This window comes from Anopheles merus, chromosome 2L (genome assembly GCF_017562075.2).
Source record: "Anopheles merus strain MAF chromosome 2L, AmerM5.1, whole genome shotgun sequence".
Lineage (NCBI taxonomy): Eukaryota > Metazoa > Arthropoda > Insecta > Diptera > Culicidae > Anopheles > Anopheles merus.
In genome coordinates, this window is record NC_054083.1 from 31,426,422 (window position 1) to 31,453,334 (window position 26,913).

The 26,913-nt window shown below is 47.4% G+C and overlaps 1 protein-coding gene across 17 annotated transcripts in view; it reads right to left on the minus strand.

Annotated features, from left to right (window-relative positions):
* Positions 1-26,913, minus strand: part of LOC121594125 (protein phosphatase 1 regulatory subunit 12A) — a 72,205-nt gene that overhangs the window by 5,198 nt on the left and 40,094 nt on the right. For 3 of the 17 annotated variants that reach the window (XM_041917104.1, XM_041917106.1, XM_041917105.1), the window contains exons 3-19: positions 24,145-24,257; positions 23,498-24,049; positions 23,277-23,368; positions 22,209-22,709; positions 20,677-20,961; positions 19,836-19,914; positions 18,827-19,084; positions 18,283-18,507; positions 17,296-17,982; positions 16,567-16,732; positions 14,597-15,685; positions 13,399-13,917; positions 13,255-13,305; positions 2,584-2,717; positions 2,433-2,523; positions 2,267-2,356; positions 24-413 (exon numbers count right to left, since the gene is read on the minus strand). In XM_041917104.1, the coding sequence (XP_041773038.1) occupies positions 294-413; positions 2,267-2,356; positions 2,433-2,523; positions 2,584-2,717; positions 13,255-13,305; positions 13,399-13,917; positions 14,597-15,685; positions 16,567-16,732; positions 17,296-17,982; positions 18,283-18,507; positions 18,827-19,084; positions 19,836-19,914; positions 20,677-20,961; positions 22,209-22,709; positions 23,277-23,368; positions 23,498-24,049; positions 24,145-24,257 (5,052 nt within the window). In that variant the 3' untranslated portion in view covers positions 24-293. Of the gene's footprint in view, positions 1-23; positions 414-2,266; positions 2,357-2,432; positions 2,524-2,583; positions 2,718-2,902; positions 3,771-7,170; positions 7,411-13,254; positions 13,306-13,398; positions 13,918-14,596; positions 15,686-16,566; positions 16,733-17,295; positions 17,983-18,282; positions 18,508-18,826; positions 19,085-19,835; positions 19,915-20,676; positions 20,962-22,208; positions 22,784-23,276; positions 23,369-23,497; positions 24,050-24,144; positions 24,258-26,913 lie in introns of those variants that run through there. The other 14 variants (XM_041917107.1, XM_041917108.1, XM_041917112.1 and 11 more) reach the window with 14 other exon arrangements.

Below are 26,913 nucleotides of genomic sequence, written 5' to 3' on the forward strand. Positions count from 1 at the left end.
ATAATGATTTTGATTATAGTTTCATGTTTGGTGTACGCACACCATACGTCCGGGGGAGTACGAGATTTGTGACGACTTCGATGCAAAAGATTCGATGTGATCCGTTACGCAAAGTACAGCGCGTACGGAACTTTGCTGCGTCTACAAACGCTACCATTTTGGCACGGGTTTGGTTTTCCCACCCCTCTGTTATTTTGTTGGGACCGAAGTCAGCCGTTCAGTGGGCTCAAAGAACAAAATCCCATCTCAAAAAACAAAAAATCCATCAGAGATATCCAATGATGCCGCTACTGCTATTGCTTGCTGGCGTGTATTTGGTTCTGTGCCGAGGTGGTCAGCTTCGATACGACGCGCGTTAGGGCACGGTTTTCTGCCCGCAGTCGCTCGTTTTCGGTTTTATACTTTTGTAACAGCTACAGCAGGGACGCACAATAGTGTGGTAGATTTAAATTTAAAAAAAGTTAATACAAAACATTGGTAACGTAGTAGTAACGGCGCGCATGTGTTTAGAATGGACAACGGACGAATATATGAAACGGACGAGTTAAACGGGGTGGTTGGTGGTTGAGAAAAGAATGAGAGAGAAAAAGAGAAAAAGAGAGAAAAGAGATAGAGAAAAACAGATTATGAAACAACTGGTTGTTGGACGGTGTGATGTTAAAACACTTCTATCGGCGTTGATGTTGGTTTAATTTGGGGTTTTTTTTATCTGCTGAAAACGACGAAATATTTCCCTTTTAGTGAGATGTATATTAAATAGCAAACAAGTAGAAAACTTCCAATGGAATAAAAAAAACAAACAACGGACAAACAGAAAACTTTACAAAAAGGACACTTTAACGAAGACGCACAGGGTAGTACACAAGAAGATAACGAGAAACGATAAACGATACGAGATAAACGGAAGGATATCAAACGAGATGGATGGATGGAGCGTATGCATTTGGTGTGTGTGTGTTGGTGTGTACATTTGTTTTTCGGAGCATTTTGCATCCGTCCGGAGCAGGCGCGACTGTGGCGCGATACAATGTAAAGTGTTAATGTAAGTAGCAGCATAGGTGCAGAGGATATTAAAACAAGAGGCTGCCTTTGCTGTGACTGAAAATGTGACTGTAAAAATGTATTATTTGTTCTGCACAGTAAATTCCAATAAAGAGTTGATTCAGTTGATGTGTTGTTCTGTCCAGCTTAATCACTGCCAAATTGTATTGCCAAATGTTTAACCGTATGTTTGGTTGATTTTGAGTTAATTTTGAATTTGAATTATAACAACAGAATTAAACACATTCACAACATCTGAGAGACATCGGAACATCAAATTTACAGACACAAAAATTGCAACGATCGTGACACCTGCAATCTCTCCAGCGCAGCAAGTTAACGCAAATGCGAATGAAACTTTGATTAGAAAAAAGAACGAAAAAATATGAAATTAATCCATCAAACGTTTCCGATTAATTAATGAATGTTAAGCAGAGTGGTGTTAAAGTGCTCGTCGCTGACAAGAGCCGTCACACGGCGATCGAAAAACTTAATAGTAATGAGTCAATGTAGTTCAACGAACGGGTATGATAGATGTTGTTGTTTGCATTGTAGTTGCTTGTTGTTACTGTACTGTTGTGGGTTATGTTCGGGGGTTTTCTGCTGATTTCATGTTATGGAATGTTGTTTCTCCCCTAACCTACAGTATGATGAGTGTGTTGTTTGCGCTTGTGTTAGTGTTTTGCTTTTGCAAAAGCGCAAAAGAAACGAGAATAAATTATAGGGCAAAAAAAGTCAGGCAAAACTAAATAAAAGGTGTTTTAATAATATAATTAATAGAAAAACAAAAAAACTGCTAAAAAGTGTGTGCGCATGTTAGGCTTGAGTAATAAAGAGAAAGGAAAATAAAAGGAACAAAATCAATTGGGACAAACACACACACACAGAATGGGAGGTACAAGTTTTACTAAACACAAAATATGAAAACGATAGGAAAAGAAGAAGAAAAAACAAAAGTAGAACAAAGAATATGCAGAACTAGAAAAGAACAACCAAAACATAAACAGGAGAAAAAAAACACAATAATTGCCACCCGTTTGCAATCTCTTTCGGTTCGGGATTCGGCAAAGAACGAACGAACGAACGAACGCAACGGTACATAAACGAGGGTTCCGTTCCGCGTAACGGAAAGAATAGAAAATATAAAGTAGAGGGAGCGAAAATCGCGAACAGAATAAAAAAAAATAAATAAAACAATCTATCTCCCTTCACCCCCCAGCGTTACCTTCAACTCTTCCTCCATCTCGGACATCTTCCGCTCCATGGCGCGCCGTTCGCGTTTCTCCAGCTCCGACAGTGAGTTGTTTTTGGTGGTCTAAAAAAACAAACCAAATTGTTAGTGAATTTTAAAAGCAAAAAAGGAGTGCGTTTGTGCGATCGCGTTCCCTTACCGCTGTAGTAAATCGATCAAGCGCGGCCTTTAGCGTTACCACCTCCTCATCTTTCTTCCGTAGAGCCATCTTAAGCTTATCGTTATCGGCCCTACAAAAAAACATAAGATTTATAATATCTCGGTTTGCGATTTAAGCACACAAAACTTACTTTTCCTGTTCATAGAGAGCTTTGTAATCGATGCAGTCGCCGCCATTTTCTCGTGTGGAGTCCTGCGGCTGGTTTGCCGTGTCCAGCTCGGAGGCCGTCGAACCGACGCGCGAGCGACCCCGTTCCGAGCCAGTCTAGTGATGGAGAAAAGCGGAGAAAAAAGACGGCGAAATCGAATAAGCATTTAAATAAATAAAAGATTGATATGCACAACGCGCGAACATCGTTTACAATGTCAAATAGAGCAAACTCATCAAAGGAAGTATTAAGAAAACGACCAAACCACAACAACCCCCCCCCCCCCCCTGTGTTTTCTTACTTCATATCCTTCACTCTGCACCGACGTGGTACTGTACGAACGCGCTAGCGAGCTGTTCGACGGGTAGCTCGACATGGCCGCCGCACTGCTAGCCGCCTGCGAAGCGCGCGTCCTGCTACGGCTGCGCCGCTCATGGTCGCGCAGCGATTGACTGCGGCCAACGCCCGCACTATGGTGATGGGATCCCGCGTGCAGGCTGCTCCCGTACGAGGAGGGTGTGTAGCTGTTGTTCAGGCTCGCGTTCGACCCCGACAGTCCATTGCTCGACAGATGGTGGTGCCGCTTCAGCCCCGACAGGCTGAGGCTCGCCGTCGTAATGCCATTGTCGTAGCTTGTGTACGGGCTGACGTACCGATCCTTGTATGCGGTCGAGCCGCTCGCCGTCGAGCTGTAACTGTTCACGCCCCCGTACCGGTCCTTATCCTTGTAGGGTGATTTGTACGCCAGGCTGCTGCTACTGCCGCCGTACGAGTCACGGCGCGACAGGTTGGAGTAGTCGAAGTAGGTCCCGTTCGTGCTGCTACTCCCGCCGGCCGATCCGAGCAGCGACCGGCTGGAAGGACTGCTCGTCGAAACGCCCGCTCCGTACGGGGAGGAGGAAGAGGCGGCACTGTAGCTACTGCTCGCGAGCGGACTGCCACTGCTACCGTACGAGCTGCTGCCGGCAATACCGGAAGGACCCGTGTACGTGCGGCCCGCATAGCTCGAGGCGAGCGACGAGCTGCCACCGTTCACGGACGGGGTGATCGTGCGCGTTAGCGAGGAAGCTCGTCTAGTCACTATCGGCTGAACCGTGCGTGATCGAGAACGGAACGACATTGTGTGTGTGTGGGAAGACTGGCCGATTTACTTTTCACTGTACTGACAACTAATTCCCACCGGAACGGGGGAAAATCAAATTAAAAGAAAGAAACAATAAAACACAAGACAAACACCGTTATGCAAATGAAATGATCAATCAATGTGCGCGCGTAACAGCAGTGCACTGTCCTCTACTTGCGTCACACGCCGTCACACACGTGTGTGGGAGAGGTACACCAGCGGCCTCCGTGAGTTATTGTTGTTTGAAGCGTTTTTAAGCGTCAGTTTCTCCCTGCTTGGAGGTTGGAGCGATGGAGGGAAGAAATAATAAACTATGGCCCATGCGACAACGCCAGTGGATCATCTCCACCACCACATCGTGCCGCTCGCTCTCTCAGCAAACAAATGCGCACCAGACACACACAAACATTCTCTGTACTTTAGAACGGTCAGATTCTCGCCATTTCCCGGACACCAACGCACGGGGGCGGCGATTCTTTAAATATAGCGGTCGGAGTAACTTCACTCTGTCTCACTCCTCACACTGCGCCGCTGCATAGCACGGAGGAAGAGAGCGCTTTTCTCCAACAAAAACAACGCCCGAAGGTGGCGGTTGTGGGTTATTCTTTCACACTCTCCGTTGTACACCTCCGCCTCAGCATCTGCCATTGCTACCACACTCCACCGTTTTCTGTTTACCGGACCAGCAGCACCGGGGACCAGCAACGGGAGCAATGGTTTCGGTACAAACAGCATGCTATATTTAGCACTGCGGCGATCCTCCGCAACCCGATCGATCTCTTAAACGACCCTTTTCTTCCAAATGACTCCACTTTTACGTCCCCATTTGACGATGTCAGCGTAACCTCGAGTTTTTTTTTCGCTTCATTTCCATGCTCTTTTCCGTTGAGCGGTATGGTGTAAAAGTGAAATCGACAGTCAGTAGTAACATCCCCGTAACGGGCAGGGGAGAGAGTGGACGTCCTCGGAAAGTTTTCAGCGTACCGACACCGACAATTTTCATTCGTTCGAGGCATGCGGAAGCGGAAATCTTTCGGAATGCAGCTAAATATGCAGCCATGCATTCCGGGCTTGTAGTGGGTTCAGTGTTTGACAAACAAATGGGAAACACAAACCGGGAAGGCGCTAAAATGGGGACGACTTTGAACGATTTCTAAACACTGGGACGAATTCACTTCAAGTCTTTGTAGTGCCTTTTAAGTCTTCCATGAGTATTTAAATGCTTTTAAGAAATTTCCTACTATTTATGGGACATTTTCACTGACTTTTAATCTAAAATGCTACAAACGCTGCATCAAATTATACACTGCATTTTTTGACTGATCGCTTTTGCTACTAACCCTTGCAGAGCGACTGTCTTCTTGGAAATGACATCACCCACAACAGGCTGAGATCACGAAGTTCCCTATTTTTCCACCCGTCGTCGTATCGATCGATGGTGAAATCCGAGATCAGCTGTGCGTTACGGGCAAATACACATGCCATTAGGCGACGGTAAAAAAAGTCCATTTCACAAATGATTTCCATTGACAGCCGAAAGGGAACCCAAAATTAGCGGCACATTCTGGTAAACGGCAGATGTCGTCACGAGAGCAAATGGTCTTCGTGCGCGTCACGTTCTGATTTTTTTTTTTCAAAAGAAAACAACGATTATCATCTTCAACAGCTTTCTTCATTAAAACTAAGACTTTCGAAAAAGATTATTAAGAAACTGATCACCATTTATCAATAATTGATATTTTATGGCGGAAAATTGTTTAAAGAGCTTTCCAACATGCTCAAAAATTACCAAATAGATTCCAAAATGTCCCTAAAAAAATAAGTGAACTTATTAAAAATCCATTTGTCATCAACTTGATCATTTCCAGTAAAATAAATTACTGGTAAAGTGTGATTGATGAAACACTTCCAAAAACATACACGTAAGCCGAACGCTAGAGAGAGAGAGAGAGAGAGAGAGAGAGAGAGAGAGAGAGAGAGAGAGAGAGAGAGAGAGAGAGAGAGAGAGAGAGAGAGAGAGAGAGATCGAGCGTGGGGTAAAGCGGCCCAAAACACATCGTAAATGAAGAAGCGCGCACGGTTCGTTGACAAATTGACGCTCCACGTGGGTTGCCAAAACAGTCATTTTAAATAAACATAGTAGAGGTTGTACGTTTTTTTTCTCCCCATTTTTTTCACACCGATCGTTAGGCTCACTACTGTAGAAAGAGGGACAACCTCTCTATCTCGTGTTTAAACTTGCACTGTCGTTCGTAGTTTTCACGATTTTTCCACGATTAAGCCGATCCGAATCCACTTGTTTGTAAACAGGGAAACCACCCTATATACTTTTCGGAGAAGAACAAAAAGTCTCCCAGGCAGACATAAATCAACGAAATCAAGTTCAAATACCGAGAAGCTGTTAAACTGGTGGTGGGTGTTGTCCATTCCAAATTTCGCAGAACTTGTACCAACGCGTAATTTGGCTTTTCGTCTGAATTGTGTTATAATCATGCTCATAGGGAAATCCCCCAACACATTCAAGGTCGTTTTGTTCCGAGTTACGGACATCCAAAAGAATCGATGCTTTGATCCTGTGATCGATCGCAATTTAATACGCCTTAGCCTTAAATCGATTCCACACAGCAAGCAAGCGTGTAGTGTAAATATTTACCCATACCTGCAGCAGTAAAAAAAAAAAAAAGATCCGATCCACACATCTGTGAAACTTCAACCTTGATTGAACATCGTAAAACATCCGCCAGTGTAAAAGGTGAAGCAATTTCCTGCACGAACCGATTTTCGTGAGATGTTCCAACCCAAAATGTTGCCCATTACAATTTCCACCCGATTCACCAAGTATCTCTCGTTTCACTTACAACCCCCGCACGTAATAGAACGCTCCAATCAGCAGGCCCTGATTTGTTGTTGATCAAAGCAGGGAGAGAGAGAGAGCAAGATCTTGCCCTTTTTCGGGCCGTAGATGTGTGTTATGGAATGTATAAGCCGCGTGATTGGTACAGCGGGCAGCGAAACAACTACGGCACTGCCGATCATTCAGGCAGGCAACTCGCATCATGGCATCGTATCGTATCAGTGCAGTTGGCGGCCATATAAGGTTACAAATTAAAGAAAGAAGAGGAAAAAAAACCTGACGCCGCGCAAGTAACCTGACCCACTGCAACTATTCCACGGAGGAGACACACATGGCGGCTTCAATGATGGAATTGCAATTTTTTCACACTCAGCTTCCCGCTCCTCAACACACACACACACACATGCACGCACTCTCACACGTCGTTTTTTGCCATTTCTGAAACTAAACCGTATGGCGGTTCTTTTGTTTTTGCACGCAACATCAAACAACAACAACAACACGCGGGTCAAGGTTTTTATCTCTCCAGCAAGACAGACACCTGACACCTAGAGGGTGTTTAGGAACTCTCCTGCATCACTCGTAAACTCACTTTACAAAGATACAGACAGACACCACACAGGTTCACAGATGGTTAATGAGCGCTCGAAAATTATGCTTTTCGATTAACCTTGCCCCGGCTCGGGCAGATAACAGACTTAGAGACGCGCGGAGTTGTTCAAACTGTGCAACACAGCAGCACTGCACAGTTGCTGCAAATGCAAGCGAAGTCGACCGGTGACTGCCACCGTCTGGTAGAGATCCCAACTTATGCCGCCGAACACGCCGAACTCAGTGTACGGAGAGTTACCTGCGCCAAAGAGAGCTACAAGACCACTCATTTCGGCAGAGAGAAAGAGAAAAAGAGAGAGTGAGATATCGATCGCGCGTGAGCTACTGTAAGTACCCGCTGCGCAAAGCGATCGAAAAATTCTCAACCTCTCGCTCAATGTAGCTAGAGAGCAAGAACCAATATTGATAAAGCAAGGTGAAAAGATGGAGAAGAGGGGAAGGAGGGGAGAAAGAGAACGTGGGTGTGAACTATTTTTCGGCCACTATCATTTTTGCGCCATCACGGTCATGTACCGGAGCTTTTTTGTCAGAAAGAGATAAACACATACAGCGCGCTCTCTCGAAATACCGTAAACGCTTCAACCGATCAAGAGCTTCGATCGGTTCTTCGGACATTTCTGCTCGCTTTCTCGATCGGTTTCGGCGGAAAGCGAGCTAGAAAGCGAGCTCAAAAACTGCTCGATTTTGTTGTGCGGGTAGATCGTGTTAGCATCTGCTCGGGCACTCTCGGATCGGAAGGCGGATATTTTGAGTCTACTACATCCGAGTACTTCGTCTCCGGTACGTCTGAGATGAGGATAACGCCAATCAATAGTTTTAACGATCTGATCATACAAATCTTCAATCAGCTCGTCTTATTAGCGCACTATTGCGACATTCTCCATTACATCGCCGAGCTGCTTGATACTATTTTTAATGTATTGAAGGATGCGCCACAACCGGATCCAGAATGTGGGAATCGCTAGGGAAGAAAGACGCACCCAATTATCCACACGATCATGATGTCTCCTCATTAACACCTGCGGCACGGCCTCGACCGTAAAAGAAGCGTTCGCACCGGACACAACACAGCATTAACCTTCGCGTCGTGTGTCTCATCTCATCTGCGCCGCTCATCAATGCCAGCTGATCCCGCCGGCAACGGCACCTTTCTCTCGCGTCTCATGTGTCTCCAGAAGTGTCCTCCGGCACCCTCTCCCCACATACACAAAACACACACACTTCACGGTCACTGCGTACCATTAATGGGTTTAAATTCGTAAAAATCCAATCCAATGAGACTTCTAGGTGGTGCAGGTTCGTTCATGCGCTTCCGACAAGATCCCTCTGTCCTGAAGCGTTTCGTTTCGAAGGAGACTTTTTAGGTGTGTGTGTATATGTGTGTGTGTCGTGAAGAGAGATGTCTTGTTTTACAAAACATTAAACACGTACCCCTACAGCACACCACGGACGTCCGAAACGAAGTCAAGGTTAGAGCGGTGCGATAGAAAAACGGCTAAGCGGTTGGGACCTAAGCTGGCTGCTTGCTGCCTGTCTAAATAGTGGCTGCACTTTGAACGTTCGCGCGCACGCGGACCCATCCGTTCGTGGAAGTGTTTTGTGTGTCACAAACGACTTTTCTGCTCTTGCTTCCTTTCCACGCTGCTGCTCCTGTCACCGTACGCCGGGGTGACGCGCATAGCAAACAAGCTGGGACAGGATTATCGACAGCAGCGGTAGCATCTTTCCCCGTGCTGCCGCCGTCACGCTCGCTAAGGTAAACCGGCGGATGATCTTCGCTCGGAGATATATGATGGACATGTTGTTGGGGGAGTTGAGTAGATTCGGGCTGAGTGATGTGTGTTCGACTTAAATTCTACGGTTACGTCAATCCGTACAAGGACAATGCCTTTGCGACGGGGTTGTTGGGTGTTGCTACCCTCACACACAATTCCGAAAACTCATACCGAATGGCTTAAGGTAACGTGTAGGCACATCTGTGCACCGAACCGATCAGGTGATACCATTTCAATACCGAACAAATAAACATCAACGTTCGGAAAGGAAAAAAGAGAGAGTGTGTGTGAGGAAGATCCAAACCTTTTTGTGAGGTTGAATAAAAGCAGCATCTTTCAAACTAAACGATACAACGCAACGAATCTTTTCACACACAACTCCGAACTCCGGTGTGGCATTAAGATCAACACACCGAGACGGGACGGTCAGCGGGCGCCAGCGGGACTGCAAGAATCTGGCTTCATTCTACATCGCACCTCATCCCGCGACCGTGACGCAGGATTCACCTATCGCCTCTCATTCCCCTTGCCTTACACTCAAACTGGGTAAGTCAGCACAGTTACCTTTCTTCCGTTCTTCTGTTTTCCAACGAAGCAACAACGAACCGAGCAGGCAGCTAGCAGTCGGTCTCGTGTAGGTCGTTCTAGGATTAAATTTAGAAATGATGCACCGGCGGGAGGAACCGTTCCGTACCCGTGCAATGCGGAATGAAAACGCAAAGATAGCGGTTGCAGGGAGAGCTAGATGCGTCGTCACGCCTGTTGTTGATATGGTGGTGCGAACGCATGCAGTTGCAGCTGTGTGTTGCGCTTTTGTCCAAGGCTTCCTGGTTCGGGAACGGAGCAAACGAAGCCAAATAGTGCACACGTTGATTGAAACTACTCACATCAATCATGGGGAAGTCGTCCCCTCGCCCCGCCTGGGGAACCATTTACGTTTAGGTTGTTTGACGTTTTAAACCCTAATTCAAATGCGTTCTTTTGCTGGGTACGCGTCAAAAAGGCTCAAAACCGAGAGCCGATGCCAACACGATTGAATTAATTGTGTCTTGTTTATCTCAATTATTTTATTTCTGTTTTATTTTTAAGTGGATTCCACCGCCACCGCCGCCACCAGATATTAGTAGCTTCCTGGATAAGTGCCAAAGTCGTACGATAGCGAGAAGTGTCTACTTCTAGACGATCAACAAAAAAAAACCCACTATGAAACGACCCATAAGGAAGACTCACATGGGGCTTGGGGGTTGCTTGCTTCCGCAACCAATTGCTTCCCAACGAAGCGTTTCGAATCCGAAACCGCCAGCAAGACAACAAGTGGTGGTCTGGCTAATCTCATGTAACGCACACGCCCACCACTGCTGCACACACACACACACGGAGAAGACCTTCGAATCCGATCGACTTACATGGTCGATTTTCTCTGAATCCCCCAGCCCAGCCTGTGCCACCGCGTGCCATGGTATTTATGAGGCAAACCACCACGCATTTCGTCCGTCCTATTTTTAGCGCCCTCAGTGTCTTTCATCCAACGTGGTGAAACTGCAGCAAACAACAACGTTGCCTATATATTGCTGCACAATTAATATTAGTTTGGCCGTGCGCTTTGGGCTGGGCGGTTGGGATTGGATGCAGGACGCAAGCGACCGGGAGACACGGGCAGTGTGTAAGGAACACAAACTATCCTTTTGCTTTCCGTAAGCCAATTAATTTGGTTGAGGAGAGAATGGTTTTCCACCAAACCCCACCATGCGTCTCCATTTGCCATGGAAAAGGAGAGAGAGAGAAGCGAGCAAGGGAAGGCATGCTCTCTCTCTCTCTAGCTTGCAAGGTTGATTTCATCGTAAAGTGTATCACATGATGCCGGTATTCGAGATAGTGGCATGGCATGGTTCCCTAAGGTCAGCTGAATTTGAAAGCAAAATATTTTCATTCCATGTTTTACGTGTACGTAAAACAACACACTCATGGTTCTTCCAGCCCGGTGACGACTATAAATTAAAATCATTTTTGATCCGAACGGTTGGCTGGATTAATTCCATACTCAAATTCCAAACTAATCAAATTTGCGATTTGATATCAATACTACTTGTTTTCTTTGTCAAAATTGAACGACATTTTTAAAGGGCAATTTTAACACTCAAACTAGGTAAACAAATGGATGCATTTGTCATTCAGCCCCCATAAGATCTTGTTCTGTGTTGCGTGAATGTCGATCATTTTTCACACGCATGGAGGACCCACCGCAGTGCTAAAAAGAAAAAAAAAAAGGTCAGCGATCGTTTTGGCTCATCAATCAATTATCCTGCCGCTGCTTCGAAGCATCCTACGCCGACAGTGTAATGTCACCCAACAACTGGTGTTTGCACAGCGTGTCCCAATATGTCATTGTTGGGAAGATGTGGAAAAGATTCGCAACGGTACCGACAGGAGAGAGAGAGAGAGAGTGAGATCCGGTTGCTACGGAAGCTGCTCGTCTTTCAACACTGTCAGCACACTGATGAAAGGCGAATGTCTCCCAACGACGATGCAATGCAAAGGCCAAAAGAACCTTGAGCATTTGACGTCAAGCCACCACCACCACCACTATCACCACCAGCAGCTTAAACACAGTCACTACTAAGTGGCAATCTGCTTTCGTGTGCAATCTCACGTATGAATCATCGGCAAACGATGCCACGCTGTGTAAACGATCGGGCAGGCACGGGAGGAGGGGTTCGAGGCCGAACAAAACCAACTATCGATTGGGCTGATTTGGGCTAAAATAAGAATCAATTTCACCTGAAAATAGAACATTGAATAAGTCGCATCGCTAATTTTCCACTTGCTTGCTGACTAATGCGGTGACTAATTATTCGCTCCATTCGAAAAAAAAACAGCGGAGTCTTGTCTGGCATTGTGTTCATGAGAACTGCCACTGATCGCTGGTCACATTATTGCGCGTCCGCGTATCACACTTAACCGTCCGTGTGTGTCCGTTGCCAATCCGTCCATGCTCTCCCACATACAAACACACCCAGGCACGATAGAATGACACAGTGAGCGCGCGTCCCCCGCTGGTCGCGCAGCAAGCACAGCGGAAGACAAATTTAGAACTGCGCCTCCAAAGCGCAAACTAAAACAAGCGAAAGTGTTCTGTGCTCTGGCGGCTGTCGGCTAAAAATGAGCAAACGTAGTTCATTGCACTATTCTACCGTCGACTTGTCTCGCCGTGTCGTGCCGGTGGTATCAGCCGCAACCGATGCTAGGGCGCGATCCTTCCTCGTACGCGCGCCCGGCGTTCATGTATAATTACGACACATGCACCAAGAGTTGCAAATGTCTCGTCAAATGTCTACCCATAGGTCAAGAACCTCTGTCGCCTTTTCGGCCAGCGCCCCAACCCGTGCCCCGCTCGTTCATTACCGCTCATCTGGAACGAATCATAGCGCAGAAGGGGGAGGAGGGGGCGCAATAACCTGAATTAGAAGTAGCCCGCAAGCAAAAAACTATTAACCCGATCGATTTCACAAGCACGTAAATAGCTGCTTAGAATGCGCATCGCTATCGTCATTCGAAGTAAAGCGACTAATTAAAACCACAGACGATCAGCGCTGTCAACTGTTTCGCTCTTCGTCTATGCATTTCATCATCAGACAAATCCAAGAGGCAGGTGGCAAATTAAAGCTGTCGCATCTGAAAAGGACAAAGCACTCAGCCAGCCCCTACACCACGCCGCTGTACATCGCCCGCCCGCACCCGGAGTTGTGGTGGAAATTTAGCATGTCGCGCTATTTTTACAGCAAATTTATCATCATCACCCTGTGCCAGTCACTCGCTCTCTCGTTCTCTCCTTTTGTGAGTCCTTGGGTGTGCACAAAAAGCGTAATCGCATTTCGTTCCTAAGTCCTACGAGTCACGCTTTTAGCGCTCACGATGTCTTTTCACTGTCTTGATGGAGACGCATGGTGCTTCACGAGAGACACGCTGACGTCGTACAGAATTGTCATGTCGCGGCGCAACAAAAAAAAGAAGACAGACGGGCAGCCGAGCGCGTTACATATGTTATGAAAATATTGGCGTCTGTCTGTCTTCGTTCACACGTTTGTCGCAAAAAAAACAACTAAAATTTACTAGAGAGGAAAAGTGTACATTTGTTAGCTGTTTCTTAATCGCCTAGCCTATAATTAACGAAATACGTTATATTAAAAGAAACTATTTAATGCTAATCATAGACACAATATTTCCCAATGAGTTTGCTCTATTTCTTAAGCATAAGTTAAAGAACCAGCCATATTTTTTTTACTACTCACCTCTTTTTCATCACCGTCGACCGGAGAATCTTGCCGATCGGGATCAAGATCCTGCAAAAAAAAAAGCACAGAAAACAAAACGTTGTTAAAGCAATTAATGTTCCACACCAAACGCAGCTACACGCGATGCAGCGACCCACTTACCTCCATGCCGACAGAAACGACGCCAGTCGAACGACGCTTCTGACGCCGGCGCCGCTGTATGACCGCCTGCGTGGCCTGGGCCGTGCTGCGGCTATCGTTCTCCTTGTCGTTCTCCTTGTTCTCTTCGCCCGCCGACTTCGGTGGCCGCCGGAGATGGTGCAGCGGACTGTTGGGGTCCGTGGCGGCAGCAACGGTCTGCTGCTCACCGGCCGCAGTGGCGGCGCTACCCGGCACACGGTTGTACTGCTCGCCGGCGGCAAGCCCGGACGCCGGTGCCGATAGGGGCCGCGAGCTGGCAACATTGGAGGAGGTCGTCCCGGTGGTGGCGGTACTGCTGTCACCATTCTGCTGCTGCGCCCTTCGTTGGGCCAGGGCCGACGAGGAGGTGAGCTTAGTAGTAGTCAAACCGTGCTCTGGTGCCTGATTAGCCGGGCCGGACGGTTCGTACACGGAACCGCTGCTCGCTACCGACGATGACTGTGTGGCGGCATTCGGTGTGGACGCATCTTCCAGTTTGAACTGCAAGCACAGAACGGGCAGCAGAAGGGTGTTAAATTGTCTGCACAACTGGGCGTTCGTGAAAGGTGTTATTTCGCTTAGTACGTTCTCTCGTAACGGTTCTCCAGTTTGGTGAATTGTTGTCTGTGTGTGTGAGTGGGTCTTGGTATGATTGTAACACGTACATTTTAAGAAAGACATTGAAATCTTAAAGTAGTAACTAGCTAAAATACTATCGCACACAACAGGTGTATCACATTGGTAATGGGTACAGATCATTGAGCTTGAAGATAGTTAACTGTGGATGTAATGAAACGTCTGTACTAAATAGATATATGTTGATAACAATTATCCGCGAATATTTTAAAAACAAACAGTGATCACTATTAACTATTAACGCTATCAAAACCAAAAGCAAAACACAATCTATTTAGTTGCATGCCTCCAATTTCATAAACAAATAAAAACACTCTTTAAATACCCGCGCAAGAAAAAAAATACAATACACATCACGCACACACGTTACTAACTCCCAATGAGCGAGTTCCCCCTCCCCTCCATTCCATAGCAATACCCATGCGCCAGTGTAGTAGTACAAAGCATCATGAACCCCACCCGCCCCACATTTGCAAGTGTGCAAGATTATTGTTGCATTCTGGTTGCAAACGGCAAGCCCCAAGTTACACACAACGGTCCTTACCTTGCTGCCACCGTCCACCTTCAACCGCCACGAGGGCCTTCGTTCGGCCGTGACACCGGTGGTGGTCGTTGTGGCCGGATCCGCCTTCCGCAGCGTTGGCGATGGCGGCACGGCGGCACCAGCACTCGCTGCACTATTGTCCGCAGGTGCGTTCGTGCTGGTGCTGTTGCTTTCGTCGCCGCCGCCACTGTTAGTAGTGCCACTGTTGCTGCCGGGGACCCGGGCCACCAGGTGGCTGTCCAGGTCGCCGTCCGCCACGGCCGCGATCGCGTACTTGTTCGCCTCGTGGCGCAGCTTCTCGGCCAGTGTTAGTGAGTTCGCGTTATCGATATCGAACAGTGAACGTTTAGTGTAGGTGGTGGTGGTGGCGGCTGTGTTGTGGTTGGTATTAAAGGATGCACTGGTGTTGTTGTTGTTGCTGTTGGAGGTGTTGGTGGTGGTGGTGTTACTATCACTATTACTCACGACACCACCCGCTGCGCCCGACGACGTTCGGATGGTGGCCGAGGTCGCCACCATCGGTTCGCTCGCGGTTGCTGGCACGTGGAACGTTGCCGTTACGGCAGGAACATCACCAGCGCCGGTTCCATCCAGTGGATCGGCACTTTCTTTGGAGTTGCTCACTGCCGCCGCCGCCGCCGCCACCGCTCGCGGGCTGGGCGAGCTCTGCCGTACCGGGGCACTGATGGTATACGACACCGTCACCTTGCTGTCATCCTCCTCCTCGTCCATGCCGGCCACACTGCGGCGGTGCCTTCGGTGGCCTCCTCCTCCTCCACCACCTCCGCCACCGTCACCACCGTCATCGAGAGACGATCCCGGTGCGGCTAGCGTGAAACTAGCCGACACGGCTATTTCTTCCACCTTCGTCGACCCACCACCAACGCCGCCGCCGGCCGCATCCTGTGCTGCGGACCCTTCCGTTACGTGATTGCTGCCTTGCTGCTGCTGCTGGTCGCCAGTGCTGCCGACCGCCGGCACACGATCGTTGGTAAATGAGGGTGATGCAGTGGATGATAATGAGGATGGTGATGATGGCGTTGTCGTGGTTGTCGTTGCTGTCGCAGTCGCGGGTGCCATTGTGTCGTTCTGTTAATGTCAGAGGTTAATATAGGATCGGTTTAAAGATATGTACATTCATGATCATGAATCCAACGCACTTAATATTGCCTAAAATTGCTCGCCTTTCGATCGAAATGTGTTCTGTACTCAATTTTTGTTTTTTCAGCCTAAACGAGAAACACCACAGCAAGATGCTTTATCATGAATGTGCAGGTGGGACGATCGTCTCAATGTTTATATGCGTGCCGTTCGAAAAGCGTTCAAAGGCGTGTTCAGTATGTCCCTCGGTGCTTCATATTTTTCACAATCTTCAATCTTGCTTTCATGTAGCCCCAAAACGTTACGAAATATTCACCAAACACTCTTCCAGCGAAATGTAAAAGATTATGGGAAAAAAGCTAATATAGCCTTTTATGATTTAGATCCCTTTTGTTTAACCATAAAACACCATGATTCTGGAATGATTTTTTTTACCAATTAATCACCGCAACCGATATCATTAATAACAAAACAAAAAAAGAAAACAACAAACAGAAGCGAACAAAATGTAAAAACTCGAACAAAAGCCTTCGCCAAACAATTTGTCACACAATAATAATAATAATAATAATAATAATAATAATAAAAACCATAAAACTATTGATGCTTTTGTTACAAAATATTACTTACCCACAGCACAATCGATTTTAAGTTAATTCATTTTCAATTCAAACCCAATTGCAAACAATCTCAAGCATAAGCCCCTAAAAAACTGATAACCCTCCCGGTGGTTGCGTGTTTTTCATTCCGATAAGCCTAACAATACGTCCGGGTGGCACCTAATGCACACCCGCTTTCTATTTCCACCCCCCCAGATGCTGCTCCTGTTGCTCGATGCGCAAAGCACGGCGCTTACGCATTACACTTACTTCGTTGCCCGATCCGGTAGCGTTCTTCTTCTTGACCAGCTGCTCGGCACTCTTGATCTCGTCCAGCGTGACGCCCTGGGTCGAGCGGCGCGTCTCCCGGACACGCTTGGCATGGGCCTTGCGTTGCGTTTCGCTCTCTTCGTCCCGCGTCGGTGGTACAAATGATCTGCAATAATGGTTTAAAATGCAAACACAGATGTTAAATTACTTGGAATGTTTTAAACATACACGCGAAAACGATATTAGTTATTTACATCAATCTCGACAAAAAAACGACTAAGGTTTTAATGAAAAAGCTCAGGCGAAGAAAATGATGGACGGGGTGTTTGTTTTCCTGATCGTGTGAAATGACAATATGTATGACTGTTTCTGTACGGTGTTAGGAAAGGTGTTATTTCAGGATCGCGAACTACAAGTGGAGCAAATATTCACGCTGGCAAACCGGGGGTGTTATTCGTACATTCGGTACAGCACATGCGGGAATACAGAACCGTCGTCGTTCTGAAAATTCTAGGCTAATTCGACAACATTCTAGGCAAATCAGTGAAAAACATCAGCAGAGTTAAACAAGAGACAAATGACCATTTGATTGAACATCCTTCATCGAAGACTCTCTTCACTAAATATCATCAAACACACGAGAAAGGCACACAACAGTGGATTAGGACAACACTTGCAAAAATAAAAAATAAACACTGAGCCATCATTCGCTCGCTTTGTGGACATTACTTGAAAAAGTTTTTGAAAATATTTCCAGGCGACAGCTTGTTCGAAGAGGGGCTGGTCGTCACCGGCGTTGTTCCCGCGGGTGGCTGCTGTTCCAGCACCGCTGCTGGGACCGGTGCTGCGGTGTACGATGGCATGATCAACTTCACTGCCGCCGGTTCCTCGAACGACGCCTCCTCTTGTGACGCTTCCGGCTTGCCCGGTCTGCCATCGTACCGTCCACCACCCCTCGGCTGTTCGGCTGGTTGCTGACGCCGTTGCTGCTGTTGCTCTTGCTGCTGCTGCTCCTGGAGCTGCTGTTGTCTCTTCTCGTTGAGTGAGGAGAGAAATTTATTGCGCTCATTATTGATCTTCGTCTTCTGCGCCTGCTCAATGTATTTGCGGTTGAGTTCGAACAGGCTGTGGTTCTTGTTCGTTTCGGGCCCGGTGGCCGGTGTGAGCGTGGTCTCGTGCGCCGTGTGATCGGCCGCCTCGGGAGCGGATGTGGTGGTGGTGGATGAGGTATGATCATTCGCAACCGTGCTATTCGTTGCCGAGGGTTTGCGCACCGTCTCCGGTTGATCCTCATACCGCTTCCGGTAGCGATCACCGAACGGTGTGGTGGTGGTGGTGGTGCTGCTACTGTTATCAGTGTTGTTGCTCATGGTGGTATTCTTGTGGCTGTTGAGGGTGATTGGTGTGGGTATGGAGCTGAAAGATTGGTGACCATGGTGTCGATGCGCGCCCGTACACGGTGTGGTATGGAGAACGAGTTTCGAAATGGCAATAAACACACACACACGAGTCGACACGAGTGAAGAGGAGCATGAAAATATTTGTGAAATAAAATATTACACACACGATGAAGATGGTAGCGTTCGCGCGATTAAATGAAGATACCATTGAGCTTCTTCAGCTCACCGAGAAGACTACCTGATTGAAGGAACCCAAAACCCGCAACACCTGGCACGACGGTCAAAACTAACATTCTCAACCAGTTCTCTTCCTTACCTCCTGATCTGTCCGGCAGTGGGCGTTGTCGTCGGCGTTCCGGACGGACTGGTCGGTGGCGAGACGGCACCGGAGCTTCCCGTGGTGCTGCCCGTTGTGTTGTTCGCTGCACCCGTACCGGTTGCTGCTGGAGGCACGAGGTTGGTGGTTGCGCCGGACGCCGGTCCGGTCGCCGATGACGGTGATGTGGTCGTGCTTCCCAGGACCAAATTGCTTGTTGTTTTCCTACAAATCAAAAACGAATAAAACGTATCAATTGCGGTATGTCACGGCACGGTAAACTTATATTGAACAATACAGGTAAGCGGTAAGTGTAGGTAAGTAAAACATCAGTATCATTCCACAAAACCGAGAAGAAAACAGCATAACCAGGCTGGAGCAAATCTTACAAAGCAATGAATAATGGCGTGGTATAGATACAGGTGCTTACAGACATGAAGGGAGATAGTGAAATAGAGAGAGAGGAGTTTTCTTGCTTCTTTTTTTTTGGTAAAAGGTACAAAAAAACGCAAAATGAGGTACAGAATAATTGCTCTTGTGTTACCTTAGTGTCCGATGATCCTTCAGTGAGGCGGACCGCTGCACCAGATACGACGAAATGTTCGATGCAGGCGTCGTCGTCGTACCACTACTATTATTGGTAGTACTATTGTTATTGTTGTTGTTGTTGTTGTTGCTGCTGTTGTTGTTGTTGTTCGAGGCGGTACTGGTTTTAGTGTTAATAGGCGTCGATGGTAGGATCGTGTGGGGGCATGAGTTAGCCTGTATTCGTGCTCGCAGCTCGGCATACCGCTGGTAGAACCTGTATAGGGCCATTGCACACACACATACACGCGCGCATAATTTGCGGCCATGTTTAGCAAATGTGTTGGTCACGAGTACGTGTACGAGGAAAGGGAAGGACAGTGTGTGGTTACATGTTGAAAGTGTAATGACGTATGTAGTATGTAGGCCGCGTCGTGTAGTGCAAATGTTGGATGATGTTGTGCAAAAAACAATAACCGGCCATATATGCGGCAGTATTTTAGTGTTTTTGTGTTGTATTTTGTAAGTATTCAACATCAGGAAAGGTGCCGTTGAAGAAGTTTATGTCCGTGATACACACAGGTAGTAGTGGTGTGCCGAGATAAGGTAGTGGGAGTTAATAAACAATTAGAAAACACAAGCCATTAATAAGAAGAATTAAACGGATTTTTTAACAACGTAAAACAATTACGAAGAAACACATCCTTGCCCTGTGTGCATGATTCGATTGCGTTTAATTTCAGTTTTCATCTTGTTTTGTATATTATTGGGGCAATGAAACATGCAAAGCCGTTAATGAGTTTTAAACTTTAAACGTAAAATGTGAATATCAATATAAAAATCTTTAACGCAAATAAATCTGTACGATCCAATTATACGCGGGGAAAAAAACCATATCAGCAACCAATATTTAAACAAAATAATAATAAAATTAAAGAAAAACACACGCACACGGTACACAAACACATACACACAGCAATAGAAGAGAAACCCCGAAACGGTTCCACAGAACGGCGCGCAATACTCACTTTTCGTCACTCTCGAAGCTCTGGGTTCTCCTCAGTATCACATCCGGTTCGGTTGGTTTATTTTCCTTTTCCGAAACTACTGGTTTCGTAGCGCGATGAGGCGGCCAGGGAAGGCAGGAAGGAATGAAAATTACAACAAGAAAGAAAGAGAGTAAACACATATGCTTATTTAGAAAATTGCTCAATAACAAAAACAAAACACTTCAAAGGCTCGAAATTAAAGCTAATGGATGTTCTCTTTTTTGGTTGTGTGTAGTGGGCTTTTTATAAAGATGAACCAAATCAACTAGCAGTTTTTTTTATTTGGTAGATTTTTCAACTGTGCGAACAAAGATACCGAAAGATGGCAGAACTGGCGCAACGCAGTCGCGAATATTTGAACTTTATTTTTCGAATTTTCCATACTGTTAGCGTGAAGATGAGTGCAATGGGAAGCATACGGGGGTGGCCAATGCATCTTTCATGATGGATACATTGCACCACCTACCTTTGCTTCTTGCAAATGAAGATTTGAAATATGCTTGCGAATAATGCTTAGAAAAACGACACACAAATGGCGAAAAACGGCAGCATCAGCAGTTACAGAACGAGGCGATTGATCGTACAATGTGAAAATAGGCGCATAAGTACAGGAAGGTCGATGAGGTAGAGGTGCTTCGTCACAGGAGCACACCGTGAGCGACATGAAGGAGCTTGCGACGAAGGATTATATGAGCGATTATGAGAAATTGAACGTGAGCAAAAAATACAGCACTGAACAGGAAACGAAACAAAATAGCAAACAAAAACAGCACATGAACAGAACAGTAAGAAACAACAGAGCAGAAGAACAGAACATTACGGTTGCGCTTGGACGTAAAAACGAGGTTAGCGTAGTCGACGACATCATCGGCCGGTGGTTGCTGTGCTTCCTCGTAGAACTGGCGCGGGACAGGCGTCGGTACGGCACGCGCACGGCGCCACGGTGCCGTTGGTGGAGCCGCTGGATTGTTAGCGACCGCTGGTGCAGCGTTGTTCGACGGTACCGGTGGCTCCGTTACACGTGGCTTCGGCGCTACAATTTGTGTGGTCAGTGGAACCGGCGTCGGTCGCGAGATGATTGGAACGGGCCGTGGCAACAGTTCGTCTGTTCGTCGATGGTTAAAGCACAGCCAATACCACAGACATGCCACCGTTGTGAGAAGCACATCGCAACGAACGATCACGTTGGTGTTCGAGATATCACGATACACAGGCAGCAGTGTGAGCACAAGTCGGTTAGGGACGGGAATTTTAGATATTACAATAGAAGAAGAAGAAAGAAGACGACACGTGTAAGAACATTGTGGAACGGCAGCAGAACAGTGCGTTGCAGGCCCAAAACAGCACACATTGCAGTAACGTTGGTTAGTTGATTAGCATTAACAAAAATCATACAGCACGCGGAAAAAAACTACAAACGGTTCGAAAACATCCTTTGAGGATCGATTCATAAAAGTCTGTCTTTTGATGGTTCCAAAGATTGCCAATTGCGTTGAAGTGGAATGATTTTTTTTTTAAACCAACTAATAACAATTATACAATTAAAGATCAATCCAAGCGCAAGGAATGCTGCTATTAGTTCGGCGGACTTTACGGTCAAGATGGTAACTATTTCTAGCAAAACTAGTAAAATGAAAATAAAGCATTAATTCTACACAAAATAGCACGTGCATTTTCAACATGCCTATCAGCCAAACACACCTCAAATTCATCACAGACCAGAAAAGCGCATGATCTGGGAATAGTGACACACGTCGTACGGTGCAATCTTATCCCTTTTGAGAGCTTTGATGAGCACTTAAAAGCTTATGTTTTTATCTACTTTTTTATATAGAGAGTAATGTAGAGTTTCTTATTGTACCGATATGTCGTGCAGTCGCTCCAAAAAGTTATTCCCGCTAAACAATCCTTTTCGCAAACATCTTTTCGGATCTGTGAATCGTGTGCGGAATTGTAACGCATGTGTAACGCATTGTAACACACGAAAGTCACAAGTAAACAAAACGACGGAAACCGAGCAAACCGAACCATACGTAATCAATTAACCAACTCAAATCAAACGTCTCAAATTAAAGGTAATCAAACAGAGCGAGCACTTGCATATAAAACAAAAAAAAAAAACAAAGGCCAGAGGTCAAACAAACTCCCTCCAACGCCAGTAGCGTGTTCTGTAGGGAGTATGCTGCACGACCGTTACAGAATGGCGAGCGAATATTTTTCTCTCTCACGCATACACACACACAAACACATCCGGTTGGTGGAATGCAACACACACGCAGCCACAATAAGGGCAGGGGAGGAAGGTTGTATTCCACCAGCGGAGTGGATGGTCCGCAGTTTGGCTGGCTGTACCTGTTTCGGACTCGGTCATACTACTATCGGCGGACGGATTCGAGGAGGAGTACGGTTCCGACGATACGCTGCCATTCTCCTCTTCTTCCTCCTCTTCCTCTTCGTCGCTTTCGGCATCCTTTGTTTGGTTGATTTGTGCGGGTAAAGGAAGAACTTGCTGGCACGGAACGCTACCGATGGACGAATCGGTTACGTCCTCGCCTGGACGGTTCTCTTGCGCACTGACGTGCTCTTGTTGCTCCTCTTCTTCCTCTCCGGCTTCCTCCTCTTCTTCCTCTTCCTCTTCCACTTCCTCCTCCTCTACCTCCTCTTCCTCTTCCAGCGCCTCGTCTACCGTATCATCCATCGTCTCCTCATCCTCCTCTTCATCTTTTTCATCTGCTTCTTCTTCTTCTTCTTGGTCTCCTGCAACCGGCGGGGATTCCGGAAGCGCTTCGGCAACATTTTCCCCGCCATCGTCGACGTCGTCGTCGCCGTAGTCGACGGCGACGGATCCACCAGCTGGGTAGCATCCACACCCAAGGGTCCAGCGGGCGCGTGATTGTGGGAGGTTGTATTGAAGGGAATCATATTGACTTAACAAGATACACTTTTACATAGCGGAAACTCAATCATGATACCGGTGAGATATGGATGTGCGAAAACGAAAGGCGAAAGAAAAAGAAAACCCCCCAAATACGGTCCCCCAACTGCCAACTCATGTGACTCTTATTTGGATTTCGTTTGTCGAAAAACCGAAACACGAAGCGACACATAGCGAAAACAAAGGGAGCGGATGATCCATGGGGCACCGGGCCGGTATGATAAAAGCCAGCAGTTTTTTTTCGTGTCTCGAATAGCCTGTCCGTTCCAGATATCCAATTAGTCAATCGCCTTTGCCAACTCAATTGACCCTCATCGACAGTGGACAAAAACGAATGACCGCTTGGACACGGAGGGAAATGAACGGGAATGCGGGATGGGACGCGCACGAAACCATGTGTGCAAGGGAAGGGGGGTATGCCACCGAGGGGCACGCGGGATGTGTGGTTACACGGCGCGGCTGATCTGATCGCCCTATACACCTACCTTCCTTCTCCTTATTGCTGTCAATCGGTTTCACCTCGACCCGAATCACCTTGGTCGGCGTTTCCGTACTATTTTCGAAGTTGTCCGTAATCCTACCACCATCACGCCATCACGCGGTTGCAACGTACCGGAAAAGAAATAGAAATGCAAGCAATAAGCCACAGGCGCAAAATTATGTACGCATTCGCAAACGCGCGCTTATCCGAGAACCCCCACCGTACCTATTTCCGTGACTAGGTGGTCTGCGCTTCGTGCGCTTCCCGTTCTTGCGGGCATCCTTCAGCAAAGGCACGATATCGTCCTGGGCAATGTCGATCGCCAGCTGGCCGCTGTAGTTCTGCACGTCGATGTCGGCGCTCGCGTTCAGCAGCATCTGTGTGGCTTCCTTCTGGCCCCAGTAGGCGGCCGCGTGCAGCGGCGTCCAGCCGTCCACGTCCTGCCGGTCGATGTCGCCCCGGCCCTCGAGCAGCAGCTTCAGCACGCCGATGTAGCCCTTGGCGGCGGCGACATGTATCGCGGTGGCGCCCGTCTTCGGGTGCGCCTTATCACAGTCCGGGCTGTCCGTGCGGAGCCACTTGGTCGCGTCGCTCAGCATGATGCGCTCCTCCGCCTGGCGCGCCTCCTCGCAGTCGATGCCTTGCTCGTCCAGGTGGTGCTGGATCAGGTCCTCCATCGCGTCCGAGTTGGCGAGATCGACCGCCAGCTCGCCATCGCTGTTGATCGACGCCAGGTCGGCACCGTTCTCTATCAGATAGCGTGCTATACTTAGAAAGCTGCAAGAAAGCAAGCAAACGTAGCGTTAGAATTGGATATTTTTTTTGATTGGGTCTGTTGAACCGAACGACTAGTTCGATCGGTCTCCGTTTACCCGCATGATGCTGTGGCATGCAATGGTGTCCAGCCTTCGTTGTCCTTCCGGTTGACGTCGGCACCTTTCTGTACGAGAAACTCCACCATGTCCAGATTGTCATCGATGCACGCCTGAAACCATGAAACGGAGGGTGGGAGAGAAATGGGAGACATTATATTAGTTATGCGTGTTTATTGGCACACATTGTTGTTGATTTGTTTTGTCTACTCCCTAACCAGTGTAAAGAGAAACACAAATGTGTCTACTAGGTCTTTAAAATCGCTGCTAAGAATAGAAGTACTGTATAACGAGCCACCAACTTCCAGCCTCCCAATGATTCCCATTTGCCCTGTGAAAATTAATTATGTTTGGTGTAGTGATGGGTAAAGTTGGCAAAACTCCGGAGTCGACTCCGATCCGACTCCGATAATTTTCGAACCGAATCCGGAAGGTAATTCCGGCTAGCATTATCCGGAGTCGTTTGAAATTCTCCGGAATTCCGCGGAGTCGTCCGGAGTCGCCCGGAGTCGTTTGGTTTCGTTTGGAATTGGAGTCGTCACGAGTCGCTTGGAATAGGCTTTCGAACGAAATGAAGTGTCTGATCACAAGCACATTGCACCGGACGGTTCCTGTTGATTCTGACCGACTCCGATTTCGGACGACTCCGACTCCAAACGAAACCAGACGAAATCAGGCTACTCCGTACGACTCCGGGCGGAACTAGTGGTTCGGGTTTTTACCATAGTCGGTATTGGACTAACAATAGCCCAAGCCGGATCGGAGTCGTGGGTGTGCTCCAAAGAGCACATCACTAGTTTGGTGCATTACATTGAACACTCAAAGCTTCTGGCAACAGACAAAATGTACCAATCGAATGGTCTGCTACCTCTACCGCTAGACGCCTGCAGCCACTTTGTTGCCCCACTGTTATACACAGGATGTTGATGGACGTTTTCCAACCGGTTACGGCGAGCCAGGGCGCGCCGTCAAGGTTAATTGTAATTTCGTGTGGAGAAATTATGAAATTTTCATGTCGTCTAAAAACGTATCCCCTAGGACCTAAGCGTGACGCAGATTAAAGTGGAAAGGGAGCGGAAAGAGGTGACGGCTGTCGAAATATACAAACTTTTTACTGCCCTCACATTCAACCGCATCACCACCCACCCACCTGGGTGGATATCTGCCGGCAGCTGCTGTCGATCAGTACAAAATGATCTTGAACACACACACACACGCGTATGATGTTTGCCCCGCTGTTCTCTAATCGCATAAACGGGCGCAAAATGGTTGGTGCTTAAATTCACTATCGGGAAGCGAAAATCAAGCCAGCATGCGAGGGAGGGGGAGGGGGGGGGGTGGATGCTGCTGTAAGAGTTGCTGTTGTGGCAGCAGGGCCGACGACTCCACGAGACGAGAGAGAGACGAGGGCTAAAATAGACAGGACCGAAGCTGTTGAAGCCAGCACCATGCGGCGCACGCGCCACCGGCGGAACGACCGACGTTGCTTTTATTCCTTTTATTTTTTCCTCCCCAATCTCGACAGAAAACCTTGGAAATTCTCTCTCTGACGTCAATCGGTCGGTGCGCGGCCGGTGCGCGACAGTGGTCGCCAGACACACGGCCACGGGAAACACCATTATTATTGCGACTGTGTTGCGGAGGACCGTACGGATGGCCTTTTGCAACCGTGCGGGGTATTTCGCTGGCAAACTACATAGGGTAGATACAATTCTTGGACATTAAAAACGCGTCCTAGAAGGAAGCTTCTTGAAGGGTTTTCTACCCTAACGGAAGTAGCTTTTCAACCGAAACCAGGTTCGTGTAGTTCCAATTTTTTAATACAATTATAACACTTTACATTCTTGGCGCGCCGAAAAATAAATACAGCTCTGCCGAGAAAAAAAAATGCGTTTTATAGTGTTGTATCCGATCGTTAAATTTAAAAGCGGATTTTCATCATTCCAGCTCCCGCGGGAGTCTCGGATCTGATCTGTGCAGCGATGTAAAAAAATGGGGGAAAAGAACAAATCAAAACACGCACTTGCAGCGGTGATCGCGGTCTATAACTACTGTCTCTCTTCTTTTCGAAAAACATACGACCCAGCCAGCCAGCACGCGTTCAATAAAAATGTTCATTTGATCGCAGTTGTTAACGACGCTTTTTCGGACACGTTTTAATTGCCCCATAAGGTGCTGGCAAGGACAACCGGAGAAGGCTCCCTCAAGCTGTGCGCGGGCCAGGGAGCGAAGAGATGGATGCAAAAAACGCGCACACACACTCACACAGAAACTGCACGAGAAGGTTGCTACTTTCGGCGCATAACACGTTTTGACGTACGACATGGGAGATAGATATCGCTTGCGACAGGTTGTTATTATTGTTACGATAAATATAAATGTTTATGTTGAGAAAGGTTGCGATCATTCAAAAGCTGCAGAAGTAAGGTGCAAATCCAAGAGTGATATTACTTCTATAAATATATGTATTTAGTGCGCCGAACTCGTTCCAATCGCCATATAAAAAGAGGGAAGAATCGAATCAAAAACAAAATTGCAAAAAAAACACTCCTACACTTGTTGCACCTCTTTCGTCAGTCCACACATGCCGATTAAACGCCGATTGCAATGTGCAGCACGTATCAGTGGTCTCACAAACTGCACGGTCGTTGCTGAATGAATGCGGCACGTTCAATTCCCACGGGGAAAGCGCCATGCTGCCGAACGGATACCTGTCGCCCTCCTTCCCGAGAGCGAAACCCGCGTGTCTCTCTCGCTCTCTCTGTGGTG